The 16548-nt window shown below is 41.0% G+C and overlaps 1 protein-coding gene across 4 annotated transcripts in view; it reads left to right on the forward strand.

Moving 5' to 3' along the window:
• The first annotated feature begins 713 nt into the window (after nt 1–713).
• Nucleotides 714–16548, forward strand: part of ZFAND4 (zinc finger AN1-type containing 4) — an 82747-nt gene continuing 66912 nt past the window's right edge. For 2 of the 4 annotated variants that reach the window (XM_084904735.1, XM_084904737.1), the window contains exons 1-2: nt 714–760; nt 9769–10066. In XM_084904735.1, coding sequence (XP_084760861.1) covers nt 9886–10066 — 181 coding nt within the window. In that variant the 5' untranslated portion in view covers nt 714–760; nt 9769–9885. Of the gene's footprint in view, nt 761–786; nt 1174–9768; nt 10067–16548 lie in introns of those variants that run through there. The other 2 variants (XM_084904736.1, XM_084904738.1) reach the window with 2 other exon arrangements.

The raw sequence follows: 16548 nt of genomic DNA on the forward strand, positions 1-16548 counted from the left end.
GAGGGTGCAGGCTGGGCTGGGGGACACGCCCCCCCTTCTCCCCCTGCACGAATTTCATGCACTGGGCCTCTAGTTTTACAGAAAATGCTAAAATCTGGAAACAGTGTAGAATGGTGGAACAGATTTGGATTTTTTTTTTTAACTTTATTGTTGGAAGTATTACAGATGTCCCCTTTGTGTGTGTCTTTCCCCCAATTGACCACTCTCCATCCTATTCCCAAGTTTGGATCTTTATGAGATCTAGATTTAAATCTGACTCTCCACTCAGAGCTGTTTGAATGCAGGCAAATTGTTTCCCTTTCTTAGCTTTTATTTGATCTTTTGTCAAGCGTTTTCAGTACTAACTTTGCAGGATTATGAGGGGAGCAAATGTACAATGCGCATTTTCAAGGCAGGCAGGGAAGCTGGAGGCGCTGGGCTCTGGACTGGCCCGCACCGTGGCCTGGGACTCCCCAGCCAGCCAGAGGCTCCCGGCAGCCTGTGCGCGGTCGCCAGGCGCCCCGGACGCTAGGCAGGTGAATACTTTAGTAATAAAGGGTCAACATCCGGGCCACTCCCAACCGACGGCAGCCTCCGAATCCAAAGAAAAGCCGTTGCCCCAGCAACCGCCGGCGCCTGCGGCCACGCCTGATTGGAGGGCGGCGGGAGCGGCGGCGAGCGATTGGGCGGGTGTCACAAAGGGGCGGGGCGGGGCGCGGCTGGCGGCGGAGCTCGCAGTGCGGGCGGCAGGCACCGAGCGAGCGCACCCGACAGACAGCCGGTGAGGGCGAGCGGGCCGGATGGGGAGGGCGCCCCGGGCCGCGGGCCGCTGAGCCGGGGCCCTAGAGCTGCGCGGCCTCCGGGCGCGGCGCAGGCGGCCGCCCCTGCGCTGCTGCCGGAGCCCGGCGCCCGCGTCTCCGCCGTCACAGCCTCCTCTGCCCCTCCCGCCGGGCGGCGCCAGCCTGAGGAGCCGCTCCTGTCCCTCCCGCCGGGCGGCGCCACTGAGGAGCCGCTCCTGTCCTCGGCGCCGCTGGGACCAGCTCTCCGGGCGGAGCCGGCTGCGCAGGTGACTCCGCGCCGGTCCGGGCTCCCGGGCCCCCAGTGCCGCCGGGAACCACCGCCGCTGAGTGTAGGGGACGGATGCGAGGCGGAGGCCGATGATTGATTTCAATAAGCTTGTATTGAACACTTAGGGTTAGTAAAAGCAGCTCATCAATAGTCACCATTTGTAATGACTGCATATCATCCGGATCTCTTGACGTTGGAGGAAAAGTTTACTAATATTCTTTAGGACGGGATGAAGCTGATTCCTAGTCACTCAAATTGCTTATTTGGCGCTATTGTTGCCTTACCTGGCTTTGGTTGTATTTTTTTTTTTTTTAAGATATATATCTTTATTGGAAGAGAGAGAGAGAGAAATAGAAACATCCATGTTGAGTGAGAAACATTGACCGGCTGCCTCCTGCATGCCCCCTTCTGGGGAACAAGCCTGCAACCCTGGCGTGTGGTCTTGATCCTAATGGAACCCCGAACAGGCTGATGCTCTGTCCACTGAGCAAAACCAGGTAGGGCTCTTTGGTTGTATTTTTAAAAACTTTTTCAGCCCAGCCAGTGTGGCTCAGTGGTTGAGCATGACCTATGCAGGTCAGAGGACACATGCCTGGATTCCTAGTAGGGGTAGCTGGTGGATGTTTCCCTCATAGATGTTTCTCTCTTTCTCCTCCCTTCTCTCGCTAAAATCAATAAAAACTTATTAAAAATTCTTTAAAATATTTTTTTTAAATTAGGAATGAGAATTATTTTGGGAATTGATTTAGAATTGTTTTTTTATTACACTCTTTTAAAAATATACTTTTTTATTGATTTCAGAGAGGAAGAGAGGAGAGAGAAACATCAATTATGAATCATTGATCTGCTGCTTTCTGCACGCCCCCTAGTGGGAATGGAGCCCACAATCAGGGCATGTGCCCTGACCAGGAAAGGTGAGCGCCTGGTTCATTGGTCGACCCTCAACCACTGACCGCAGGCGGGGCTGATTCCATTACTCTTTAATAAGTCATTTAAAAAATATATTTTATTGATTTCTTACAGAGAGGAAGGGAGAGAGATAAAGAGATAGAAACGTCGATGAGAGAGAAACATCGACCAGCTGCCTTTTTCACAACCCCTACTGGGGATGTGCCCGCAACCAATGTACATGTCCTTGATTGGAATCAAACCTGGGACCTTTCAGTCCACAGACCGACGCTCTACCATGGAGCCAAACCGGTTTCGGCTGATTCCATTACTTAATAGCTAAGTCTGTTTTTTAAATTATTCATAAAAATTCTGGAAGAACTTTTTGTTTTTTACCTTCTTGTTCTTGCATCATTTCCCATCCTGTGAGTCTTCACTGCCCTTTGCTTTCCAACATCATAGGGTTCCGTAATAGGCTCAGTTGAGCATGACCACCTGGCACTTTAAGAAACTGCCATGGGCTCTGCTTTTAACAATGGCTGGGTCTTTGGCCTGTTGACCCTCTACCATCCTGTAGTCCTCCAGTCAGTTTAATAAGATTTAATGGCCTAAAACTGTCCTCTGTTACAGTGATTTCTACTGCTGAGGAGACATATATCTTCTTGAGACATACATTTCTGTTTTTTAATTTGGTTACCAACCTTGTTTCTTTTTTATATTGATTTTACTCCATTGATTAGGGCCCAAAATTATGTTGGTTGTTCCAGCACAATTAATGCTGTACTAGGTTGCTGTTTTTCTTTTAGCCCATACTTTATTGATTCTCCTGGTAGGTGGACTTCCAAATCTGTCTTTTCTCCCATCCCCAGCTTGTTCATTATTACATTCAGGGTATTGCTGTGGACGGGTATTGTGGTGTGCTCCTGATATCTTCTGTCTCAAAATTCCTTGGTCAGGCACTGGTCACCCATTCCTTTATTTCTGTAACATTCGTTTCAGCATTCTTGATCCCTGACTTCTGTTGTTAGAGCTGCTACCATATAAGTAGGAATGCTATTGACTTTGGGGGAATAGCTACTGCTATTCTAAAGTACATTTCTTATTTAATACATCATGATAAATATGCTGTTAAGAATCCACATGTTATCTAAAATATTAAAAAGTTTTGATGAGGAGAAATAAGGGTCAGGGGTTATCTTCATACAAAGTAAATTTTTTTTTAGGCATTTCAATGTATGAAAGATGTAAGAAATAAAACCTGAGCAATAAAGCCATTTATTTGGCTTATATTTAAAAGCAATAATCTTTCTCTACTATCATCTGCAGTATTATTAGCATAGCACCTCACACCTGTCAGAATGGCTGTTATCATTAAATCAACAAATAAGTGCTGGTTAAGATGTGGGAAAAAGGGAACCCACATATATTCTTGGTGGGATTGTAAATTAGTGCAGTCACTATGGAAAACAGTACAAAGATTTCTCAAAAATAAAAAATAGAGGCTCCATATGATCCAGCAATTCTACTTCTGGGTATTTATCCAAAGAATACAAAAAATACTAATTCAAGAAGATATGTATGCACCCATATGTCCTTACAGCATTACTAATAATAACCAAGATATGGAAGCAACCTAGACATCCATTAATGAATGAATGGATAAAGAAGATGTAAAATATAGATATCATAATATACATAGACAACAAGCTTATGGTTACCAAACGGGATGTGAATTTTTAAAAATATATATTTTATTGATTTTTTTTTACAGAGAGGAAGAGAGAGGGATAGAGAGTCAGAAACATCAATGAGAGAGAATCATCGATCAGCTGCCTCTTGCACACCCCCTACTGGGGATGTGCCCACAACCAAGGTACATGCCCTTGACTGGAATCGAACCTGGGACTTTTCAGTCCACAGGCCGACACTCTATCCACTGAGCCAAACCGGTTTCGGCGGGGATGTGAATTTTTAATAAAAGGTTTATTAAAAAGAAATACCAGCATTGTATCCCTAGTGGTGGGTACATAATTGATATCTCAATAAATATTTATTGGAATTTTCAAATAATGCATTTAGATAACATGAGTGAACAGGTTAAAACATTTATCCACCTCTAGGAAATATTTCCCAACTTATTCTCTGATGCCAATATCACTTTGGTAACAAAATCAAACAAAGGCATATAGAGAAAATTATATCAAGCTCTGGTAAAGATGGCTGAGAGGTAACTGTATTTGCAGCCTCCCACAACCACATCAAAATTACAACTAAATATAGAACTACCATCATTCAGAACTGCCTGAAATATGGCTGAGTAGAAGTCCTACAACTAGAGAAGTAAATAAGAAAGCACATTGAGATTGGTAGGAGGGGCAGAAGTGTGGACGGGCTGGTCTGACACCCATGTGTAGTAGTTTTTTAATTGGGAGGGTTATCTTCAAGGCCTGTGAGAAGCAGGGGTCCCCAGCCCCACACCAGACCTCCAGTGCCCGGAAGAGAAGAACTGGGAAGAGAAGTCCTCATAACCTCAGGCTGTATAAACTAGCAGGGCTTGTGGCTGAGTGACATGGAGGCTGATGGAGTCCCAGGTGTTCCTCTTAAAGGGCCAGTGCACAAACTTACAAGTTTCTGCTTACCCTGAGCTCCTGAACTCAGCTTTGGGGGAATCCAGGGACATACGGGGAGGAACTGGACTGCCTGGCATCAAGGCACAAATCGGGGGAAGCTTTTTCCTAGACAGGGGTGCTAGCAGGGGTTATTGTTCCTGTGCTGGAACCTTCCTGTCCCAGAACTGACTGGCAGCCATATCTGAGTTTCCATCATCATAGCCTACATTGTCCACTCCACCCTGGTGATTCCCTGAGTGGAGGGAATCCAATGCAAATTCTCATCCAATTTGCAACTCCATCCAAGCTGCAGCTGCTTTTCCACATGAATGACCATACTTGATAAGGTTCCAAACTTCGCTAAAATCTTTTAAATAAGCAGCAGCTGGAGCCAGCGTGCCCTAAACCCATTTACCAAGCTGTCTTGCTTCACAGCAGGGCCTCACCTGAGCAAATCCTAGTGAGGAAGTAGCAGCCATCTGCAGATCTCTTGGTAGTTCCTGTTGAGTGGCCCCAAGCAGTGGCTGACTTTGCACCTCCCAGGAGGCCCCAGAGCCAGTGCACCCGGTGGACAGCTTCAGAACATACCAGGTTACAGCTCTACCCATCCACAGTGACACACTCACGGGACAGACTCAGTGAGTACCAGAAGCAAGTCCTGCTCTATAGGGTATCTCTTGCATAGCAGCTCTTCCATTATAGACACAGCTGGTCTTCACAGTCAGTTCCTCCCAGTGACGACAACAGCAATCAAGGCTCAACTATAACAAGACTGTGCACACAGCCCACACGGGTGTAGCAAACCTAGAGTGCCCAGCCCAGGCCAGGTAACTGGGGAGACTGAGCCACTGGGCCCTATAGGACACCTACTACCCAGGGCCACTCTACTAATTCTAGGAAACAATTCTACCTAATACATAGAAACAAACATAAGGAAGCAGCCAAAATGCGGAGACAAACGTTGCAAATGAAAGAAATAGAAGCAAGAAAACTACTGGATACAGAGTTAAAACAATGGTTATAAGGTTACTCAAGGAGCCTCAAGGGACTTAATGAAAGTTTTAAGGGACTTAGTGAGACTTTCAAGGATCTTGATGAGAATGTCAAAGACACGAAAGAAAGACCAGTCAGAAATTAAACATACACTAACTAAAATAAAGAATAAATTACAGGGATTCAATAGTAGAGTAGAGGAAATGAAAGATGTGTAATATGAGGAAGCAAAAAACATCCAATCAGAAGAGCAAAAAGAAAAGAGAATCCAAAAATATGAAGATAGTGTAAGGAGCCTCTGGGACAACTTCAAGCATACCGACATTCGCATTACAGGGGTTCCAGAAAGGATAAGAAAGAGAGAGAAAGATATTGAAAACCTATTTAAAGAAATAATGACAGAAAACTTTCCCCCACGTGGTGAAAGAACTAGACTTACAAGTCCAGGAAGCACAGAGAATTCCACACAAGCAGAACCCAAAGAGGACCACACCAAGACACATCATAATCAAAATGCCAAGGGTAAAAGAAAAGAAAGGATCTTAAAAGCAGCAAGAGAAAAGCAGTTGGTTACCTATAAGGGAGCACCCATATGATTGTTAGCTGATTTCTCAACAGAAACTTTGCAGGCCAGAAGGGAGTGTCAAGAAATATTCAAAGTGATAAATAGTAAGGACCTATAATTGCCAAAACCGGTTTGGCTCAGTGGTAGAGCGTTGGTCTGTGGACTGAAAGGTCCCAGGTTCAATTCCGGTCAAGGGCATGTACATTGGTTGCGGGCACATCCCCGGTGGGGGGTGTGCAGGAGGCAGCTGGTTGATGTTTCTCTCTCATCGATGTTTCTAGCTCTCTATCTCTCTCCCTTCCTCACTGTAAAAAATCAATAAAATATATTTTTTAAAAAAAGTAGTAAAGACCTATAATCAAGATTACTCTACCCAGCAAAGCTCTCATTTAGAATTGAAGATCAGATAAAAGCTTCACAGATAAGAAAAAGCTAAGAGTTTATTACCACCAAACCATCATTACATGAAATGTTGAAGGGTATTCTTTAAGAAGGTGAAAAAGGAGGAGGAGGAGGGGGAAAAAGAGGGGGAGTAAAGACAAAAATAGGAACAATAAAGTGGCAATAAATACTTATCTATCAGCAATTCAGTCTAAAAATCAAACTAAATGAACAAGAAATCTAATGAACAAAATAAACTGATGAATAAAATAGAATCAGAGCCATGGAAACGTGGAATCTCAGAGGGAAGAGGGGTGGGGAGAGTGGGAAGAGATTAACCAAAGATTTTATATGCATACTAGTGGCCCAGTGCATGAAATTCATGCATCAGGGGTAAGGGGGTGTGGTCCTTCAGCCTGGCCTGCACTCTCTCCAATCTAGACCCCTGCACTCTCTCCAATCTAAACCGGCAGTTGGACATTCCTCTCACAATCCGGACCGCTGGCTCTTAACCACTCATCTGTCTGCCTGCCTGATTGCCCCTCTAACCGGCCTGATTGCCCCCAACTGCCCTCCCCTGCTGGCCTGATCGCCCTCAAAGCTTTTATTAATATAGATATACATTATCTATAGACACAGACAATAGTGTGGTGAAGGCCAGGGCAGAGTGGGAACTGGGTGGAAGGGGGCAATGGTGGGAAAAAAGGGGACGTCTGTAATACTCAACATTAAAGATTTAAAAAAATAGCAGCCAGGTGAAGACTGGTGAGAGGGGCAGAGATGGAACTGGTTGGTGTATGTGAAATACAAATTTATTCTTGTATTATTTATTATTAATCACTTTTGTCTACCTCTGTATGTAAAGGATTATATACCATATACACATAGAACTTATCCTAGGAATATAAGGTTCAACATCAATGTAATACACTATGTTATAGAATAAGAGACAAAATCTACATGATCATCTCAGTAGACCGGAAAGGAAACATTTGTCAAAACCTAACACACCTCATGGTTAAAAAGAACAATTACCTAAACACCTGATAAAAGTAATCTGTGAAAATTTCATAGCTAAAGTCATATCTTATGAAGGACTGAATGCTTTCTTCCTGCAATCAGGAATAAGACAAGAATGTCTGCTCTCAACCCTTAGCTTCTTTTTTATTTTTATTTATTTTAATTAATTTATTTTACCATCACCATCCCACCATTTATTTTCAACTTTGTGTTGGAGATTCTTGTTAGGGCAATTAGGTAAGAAAAGGAAATAGCCATTAGATTGGAAGGGAAGAATATCTCTGTAGGTCACATAATCTTATATATATTGATAGAAAACCCTAAGGAATCCACTAAAAATACTTTTAGAACTAATAAAAGTTTTCACGAAGGTTGCAGTGTACACAACCAATATATTAAAAGCAATTTTATTTCTATACACTAGTAATGAACAATCTGAAAGTGAAACTAAATTTTATTTCAATAATTTCAAAAGGATAAAATTCTTCGGAATAAGTACTTTTTTTAAAAAAAAATTCAAAACTTGTACTCTAAAAGCATAAAACTTTGTTGAAAATCTTTATTTTTTAAGTATTAAGAATATTTTTAATTTACTTCAGAGAGGGAGAGGGAGAGAGAGAGATGGAAATGTCTTTGATGAGAAAGAATCGTCAATTAGCTGCCTCCTGCACTCCCCCCAGTGGGAACTGAGCCCACAACCCAGCTATGTGCCCAGACCGGGAATTGAACTATGATCTCCTGGTTCATAGATGGATGTTCAACCACTGAGCCACATTGGCTGGGCCACTTTGATGTTGAACTTATGAAGTCTGTGTAGTCAGAGTCAGTGTGCAATACCAAAAGAACTTTAAAGGCAGTCTCTTACTAGCAAGGTGCTTTCTTCAGGGAAAGCATAGATGGAACCAACCCAGCTCACTGGTTCTCATCCAGGCTGTCTGGTGCATAACCAAAACATTGGACACTGGTGTTTATCTTTTCCCTCAGGCTCAGGGCTGAGCAGCTTTATAGATAAGGCAGTCCTGATTATAAACCCTATTGCATTTGCACACAGCAGTAGAGTTAGCTTATCCCTTCCTTTCTTAAATCCTGGTGGTGGTTTTTCATCCCTTTTTTGGCATCCCCTCAGCCCACCCCCGTAGACTAGGACCGTTGTCTGCATTAAAAACCTGTGAGGTAGACACCCGTTCTCTTCACTGATTTTCTTTTTTGTTCTCAATAACTTAATGGCATCTGGGAATTGGTCTGGTGCTTCTTGGTTAGCGGCAGCTCCTTCTGTTATCTTGACATTTTAAAAAACCTCTTTCTAAAATTATCAAACCATCCTTTTCTGCCATTAAGTTCTCCAGCTTTAGATCCTTCACCTTCCTTTTGCTTTAAGTCTCAAACGGAGTCTATAGGTACATCTTTCTTGTACATTAAAGCTACATTTTAAATAGAAGATCAAAAGGTATTTCACAAAAAGTGCAAGGTTTTTGTGCCTGATGGTGTAACCGCAGCAACCGGTTCACAGATTTCATCCCCCCTCCTCCCCTTTTTTTTCCCCACAACGATCCTCATATTGGATTCATTTATCTTGAAATGGTGAGCAACTTCAGCAACAGCTTTTTCTTGTAATACGACTTTCCTCTACTTCTTGGAAGCACTTCTAGAATCACTAGTGGCACTTAATATGGGTCTTATGATGTTATTCAAGGTTATTATGTTATTATACTGACCATGATGAAAAATATGTGAGATCCTTGAGAGATCACTTTTAATTGCAATATGCAATTTACGGGAGACTAGCTGCTTACATGGCGATGATTACTATCACATGGTATTTTGAGCAGATTCTCACAACACAGCTCACTGCTAATAGCAGTAGGAGGTAACTACAAAATTATTATAGTACAGTATGTACTACAGTTAATTTTATTTTATGCAGTTATGATTTAATATATATTTACTTTTTTTCCTCTCTCAATTGAATGGTTTGTATGGTCTGGTGTGTGTGATTAAGTTTTGATAAATTTTAACTGTAAAATAGATTTGTATATATTTTGTGGCAGTAAATTACAAAATAAACTAGTTTCTACATATATTTTTTACAGTCATACCAAACTTTTTCTCTTTTTTCAATATTTCAGAGGCAAAGGTTTAGGATTAGACAAATTAAGCACTGAAATTAATTCTGGGGTATGGAAGATAGGGCCATAGTTGTTCAGAAAATGTTTATGGAGGAATGAGATTTTCAGATAGGCTTCTTAAACAATTCTTGTTTTTTAGGTACTAAACCCAAAACATGAACAATGATATACATTACCAATGTTCAAAGCTGATTTGGCTAGAACTGGAATATAGTTGCCTACTACATATTCCAAAGGATTTAGCAAAGTCAAAGTAATGGATAACAGAAAAGATCCTCCATTCTTCAATGAAGATAATGTGGGACCATTTTACTACAAACTTCTTTTCTATACCATGGAGCTCTTCATTGAAACATTGACTGGAACATGTTTTGAACTGAGAGTGTCACCATTGGAAGCTGTTATTTCTGTGAAAGCAAAAATTCAAAGATTGGAAGGTATCCATCTTTTTTTTTAATTTTTAGGATATGAGGATTATATTTGTTCATCAAGAGTGTATAAATAACTTTAACTTTCCTTACAGAGAAAATATCAAACATACATGGAGTTAGAAAGTATAGGAAATGAACTTCCATATATTCCTTACTCAACTTGAACAGTTATCAACTCATGAGCTATCTTATTACCATTTCTGCATCCCTCCACCTCAGTCTCCTTCTGCCCAGAGGTTTTTTGTTTGTTTTTAAGCAAATCCATGGTCTTATGTTAGTAGTGTGAAATAATATTTTAAAAATAGTTTTTCAACAGGTTATGATGACATGCAAATTCTGCCATAACTACCTTACAGTTACTTGTTTATTGTTTAAAGTATTGCATATGTCTCCTTTCCTCCCCCCATTGACCTGTCCCTGGCCACTCCCACCCCCAGGACAAGCCCCCACTGCCCCAGTGTCCATACCATTGGTTATGCTAATATGCATGCATACAAGTCCTTTGGTTGATCTCTAACCCCTCTGCCCCTTCCCTCCCCTGCCTTCCCTCTGAGGTTTGACAGTCCATTTGGTGTTTCTTTGTCTCTGGATCTATTTTTGTTCATCATTTTATGTTGTTCGCTATATTCCACAAATGAGTGAGATCATGTGATATTTATCTTTCTCAGACTGGCTTATTTTATTTAGCATAATGCTCTCCAGATCCATCCATGCTGTTGCAAATGATAAAAGTTCCTTCTTTTTTACAACAGCATAGTATTCCATTGTGTAGATGTACCACAGTTTTTTAATCCATTCATCTGCTGATGGACACTTAGGCTATTTCCAAATCTTAGCTGTTGTAAATTGTGCTGCTATTAATATAGAGGTGCATATGCCCTTTATGGTTGGTGTTTATGATTTCTTTGGATATATTCCTGGAAGTGGGATTACTGGGTCAAATGGGAATTCCATTTTTAACTTTTTGAGGAAACTCCATACGTTTTCCACAGTGGCTGCACCAGTCTGTATTCCCACCAGCAGTGCACGAAGGTTCCTTTTTTCCTACATCCTTCCCAGCACTTGTCATTTGTTGATTTGTTGATTTGTTGATGATAGCTATGACAGGTGTGAGATGGTATCTCATTGTAGTTTTTTTTTAAATTTAATAAATCTTTATTGTTCAGATTATTACAGTTGTTTCTCCATTCTCCTTCCCCCCCCCCCATAGCTCCCCTCAACCCAGTCCCCATTCCATTCTCTGCCCTTACCTCCCCCTCGCTCTCCTCATCCATAGGTGTATGATTTTTGTCCAGTCTCTTCCCATACCCCCCACTCAGACACCCCTTTCTCCCTGAGAATTATCAATCCACTCCCATTTTATGTCTCTGATTCTATTATATTCACCAGTTTATTCTGTTCCTCAGATTTTTAATTCACTTGACTTTTAGATTCACTTGTTGATAGATATGTATTTGTTGTTCATAATTTTTATCTTTACTTTTTTCTTCTTTTTCCTCCTTTTAAAGAACACCTTTTAGCATTTCATATAATACTGGTTTGGTGGTGATGAACTCCTTTAGCTTTTTCTAATCTGTGAAGCTCTTTATTTGCCCTTCAATTCTGAATGATAACTTTTCTGGGTAGAGTAATCTTGGTTGTAGGTTCTCGCTATTCATCACTTTGAAAAATTCTCGCTACTCCCTTCTGGCCTGCATAGTTTCAGTTAAGAAATCAGCTGATAACCGTATGGGTGCTCCCTTGTAGGTAACTAATTGTTTTTCTCTTGCTGCTTGTAAGATTCTCTCTTTGTCTTTTGCCCTTGGCATTCTAATTATGATGTCTTGATGTGGTCCTCTTTGAATTCCTTTTGTTTGGGGTTCTATGTGCTTCTTGGACTTGTAAGTCTAATTCTTTCACCAGGTGGGGGAAGTTTTTGGTCATTATTTCTTCAAGTAGGTTTTCAGTGTCTTGCTCTCTCTTTTCTTCTGGCACCCCCATAATTCCGATGTTGGTATGCTTGAAGTTATCCCAGAGGCTTCTTAGACTATCTTCAACTTTCTGCTTTTTAATTTTTTTCTAGAAGCTGCTCTAATTGGGTATTTTTTTTCCATCTTGTCTTCTAGCTCACTGATTCTGTCCTCTGCTTCTTCTAGTCTACTTTTGATGCTTTCTATTGAGTTCTTTACAGTAGTGATGTCATTTTTTTTTCATTTCTTCTTGATTCATCTTCATTTCCTCTTGGTTCTTCTTCATTTTCTCTTGGTTCTGACTCATATTGTCAAATTTGTCTTCCATTTTTTTTTAGCCATCTTATGATCATTACTCTGAATTCTTGCTCTGGTAGGTTGCTTGCCTCTAACTTGTTTACTTTCTTTTCTGGTGATGCCTGCTTTTCTTTCATGTGCAGGATTTTCTTTGTCTCCCCATGGTCTCTCTTTTCAGGTTGTCTGGTTATGTAGTTCTCTTTCTCCTGCATTGATTTAAAGGCACAAAATACAACACTACCAGGTACAATACAAAAGGCACTTCCTGTGGGTGATTGAAGAACTCCCTTGAATCCACGTGTTTGCGCCGATTGGGGCCTCAGAGCTATTATGTGGTCTCCACTCTTGTGGGTTTTTCAGGCCTCAGATAATATCCTCTTTTCTTTGTAAGATGGAATAGTTTTCCCTGTGAGCCCGTAGCTCTGGGGTAGGGGGCGGGGACTATCTTCAACTTTCTGGATTCTCTTCTCTTCTTGCTTCTCCAGAAGAGTGTTCTTTGCCTCTTTGTATTCCAAATCTTTGACTTGATTCTTGCGTTCCTCTGCTGTTGCGTCTTTGTATAATATTTTTTTTTATTTCAGTCAGTATATGTTTAATTTCTAGTTGGTCCTTTTTTATATCCTCGAGGGTCTCATTAAATTTATCGGCCTTTTCTAGGAAATTCTTGAAAAACCTTATAACCGTGATTTTGTACTCTATGTCCAGTCATTTGTTCTCCATTTCTTTAGTTTGTGATCTGTTTCCTTGTCTCCCCATTTTCGCTGCTTCCCTGAGTTGGTAGGGTGGCTTTGTGTGCTGGGTGTCCTATAGGGTTCAATGGGTCAGCCTCCCAGTTACCTGATGTGGACACTCTTGGTGAACCCCTTTGTGGACTGTGTGTACACCCTTGTTGTAGTTAAGTCTGGATTGTTGTTGGTGTCACTGGGAGGAATTGACCTCTAGGCCAATTGGCTGTGAGGACCCGCTGTGTCTATAATGGAAGAATTGCTGTGCTGGAGACATGTTTACGGGAAAGGACTTGTTCAAGTAGGGCTTTGGTGCTCACTGAGTCTGCCTCTTGAATGTGTCCCTTATGAGAGTAGTTGAAATCTGGTGTCATCTCACACCGATCACTAGATACACTAGCTTCTGGATCTCTAATGGGGTGCAGGTCAGCTACTGTCTGAGACCACCCAGCAGGAGCTACAGCAGGAACTACAGTTTTCTCCTCTTTGCTTGTGATTTGGAGGTTTTGGAGCAGTCTGAATGGAGCTGCAGTTTATTTCGTTAAGCTGCCACAGGGCAGGCCATTTATATGCAAAAGCCGCTGTGTGGAGCCTAGGTGGGTTTGTAGAATGTGTGGGGCCTTAGGATGGGGTAGGGTCTCAGGGCATCACTAGGCTGGAGCGTGGCAAACAGCGATGGCTGCCGTCAGCCGTCTCTGCCTTTCCACGTTTCCAAGTCTTCGTATCCCTGCGCTCCGGTGCAATAAACAATGATTGCTGTGTGCACCTCTGCAAAAAAGTCGCCCTCACTTTCGGACCGATGGCTGACAGACCAGCTTCTCCCTGTAGGCGTCTGGGTCCCCCACGTGACTCCAGAAACTGGATTTCAAAGTGATCGGGAGCTTGTTTCCCTTCAGGTTGAAAAAGCCGCTGGCCCAGTCGCCTGCCAACAGCCTGATTTGCGTGCCTCCGTACCTCAGCTTTTCAGCTTTTCAGTGCTTGTGCTCCTTTCTCTTCTAGTTGTAAGACTTCCATTCAGCCAGCTTTCCCATGATTCTGGGTGATAGACGTTTTGTTTTTTAGTTGTAGTTTTGAAATTGTTGTGTGAGGCGGCAGATTAGTTGTTTACCTTTGCCGCCATCTTGGTTCCCTCTTATTGTAGTTTTGATTTGCATCTTTCAGATGATTAGTGATTTTGAGCATGTTTTTATGTGTCTCTTGGCCTTCTGCATGTCTATTTAGGTCCTTTGCCCATTTTTTGATTGGGTTGTTTAGCTTCCTTTTGTTAAGTTGTATGAGTTCCCTGTAAATTCTGAAGATTATACCCTAATTGGAAATAACATTGGCAAATATGTTTTCCCACGCAGTGGGAGTTTACAGTTACTTTTAATGGGACATAGTAATTGAGTTTCCTTTGAGAAAACTTTAAAAAAATTATTTATTTTTACAATTCTTTATTGTTGAAAGTATTACATATGCCCTCTTTTCCCCCCCATTGACCCCTTCCTGCCTACCCTCTCTCCTGCCACACCTCTCCTATCCCAGGCTTTCAGCACCCTATTATCTGTGTTCATGGGCTATGTATATATGCATACAAGGTTTTTGGTTGATTACCTCCCAAACACCTGCCCTCCCACACCTTCCCTCTGAGATTCTGCACTCTGGTCCATGCTTCTAAGTCTCTGAATCCACTCTGTCCATCAGTTTATTTTGTTACTTAGATTGCACATATGAGTGTGATCATGTGATACTTACCTTTCTCTGCCTGGCTTATTTCACTTGGCATCATACTCTCCAAGTCCCTCCAGGCTGTCTTAAAGGGTAAGAGTTTGTTTGTTTGTTTGTTTGTTTGTTTGTTTTTACATAATATTCCATGATGTAAATGTACCACATCTCTTTTATCCACCATCTACTGATGGGCACTTGGGCTGTTTCTAGATCTTAGCTATTGAAGATTTTGCTGCTATGAACATAGGGGTGCATACATTCTCCCTCATTGGTGCTTCTGGTTTCTTAGGATATATTCCAGAAGTCAGATCACTGAGTTAAATGTCAGTTCCATATTTAATTTCTTGAGGAAACTCCATATATATATATCCAGAAATGGAATTTCTAATCATATGGTAATTGTATTAAGGAAATTCCTTACTGTTTTCCATAATAGTTGCACCAGACTGCATTCTCCCAAGCAGTGTACTAGCATTTTCTTTTCTCCATATTCTTGTCTGCACTTGTCATTTGTTGATTTGTTGATAGAAGACATTATGACAAGTGTGAGGTAATACCTCATTGTCGTTTTAATTTGCATCTCTCTGATGATGAGTGATTGAGCATTTTTTTCATATGTCCCTTGGCCCTCTATATTTTCTCTTTGGAGAAGTGTCTATTTAGATCCTTTGCCCATTTTTTAGTTGGATTGTTTGTCTTCCTTTTCTTAAGTTGTATGAGTTCCTTATATATTTTGGATATTAAACCTATATCAAATGTATCACTGCCAAATATGTCCTCCCATACAGTGGGCTCTCTTTTCATTTTGTTGATGGTTTCTTTTGCTATGCAGAAGCTTTTTATTTTGATGTAGTTCTATTTGTTTATTTTCTCCTTAGTTTCCTTTGCCTTAGGAGATTTATCTGTAAACATATTGCTATAAGAGATGTCTGAGATTTTGCTGCCAATGGTTTCTTCTAGGATTTAGATGGTTTCACAGTTTACATTTAAGTCTTTTATCAATTTTGAGTTTATTCTTGTGTATGGTGTAAGTTGGTCGTCTAATTTCTTTCTTTTCTCTTTTCTTTCTTTCTTTCTTTCTTTCTTTCTTTCTTTCTTTCTTTCTTTCTTTCTTTCTTTCTTTCTTTCTTTCTTTCTTTCTTTCTTTCTTTCTTTCTTTCTCCCTCCCTTCCTTCCTTCCTTCCTTCCTTCCTTCCTTCCTTCCTTCCTTCCTTCCTTCCTTCCTTCCTTCCTTCCTTTTTTTGCATGTATCTTTCCAATTTTCCCAACACCATTTATTAAAGAGACTGTTTTGACTCCATTGTATGCTTTTTCCTCCTTTGTCAAATATTAATTGAGCATAATGACTTGGGTGGATTTCTGTGTTCTCTGTTCTGTTCCATTGATCTATATGCCTGTTCTTGTGCCAGAACCAAGCTGTTTTGATTACAGTGGCTTTGTATAACTTGAAATCTGGTATTGAATTTCTCCAACTTTGTGTTTCCCCCCCCCAAAATTGCTGCAGCTATTTGGGGTCTTTTTGTATTCCATATAAATTTTTGCAGTATTTGCTCTAGCTCTGTGAAATATACCATTGGTATTTTAATAGGCATTGTATTAAATCTGTAGATTGCTTTGGGTAATATAGGCATTTTAATGATGTTGATTCTACCAATTCATGAATTCGGTGTATTCTTCCACTTATTTATAGCTTCCTATATCTTTTTTCAACGTCCTATAGTTTTCTGAGTATAGGTCTTTTGCTTCTTTGGTTAAGTTTATTCCTAAGTATCTTAAATTTTTTTTTGTTGCAATGGTAAATGGGATTGTT

This window comes from Pipistrellus hanaki (genome assembly GCF_964339955.1).
Source record: "Pipistrellus hanaki genome assembly, chromosome: 14".
Classification (NCBI taxonomy): domain Eukaryota; kingdom Metazoa; phylum Chordata; class Mammalia; order Chiroptera; family Vespertilionidae; genus Pipistrellus; species Pipistrellus hanaki.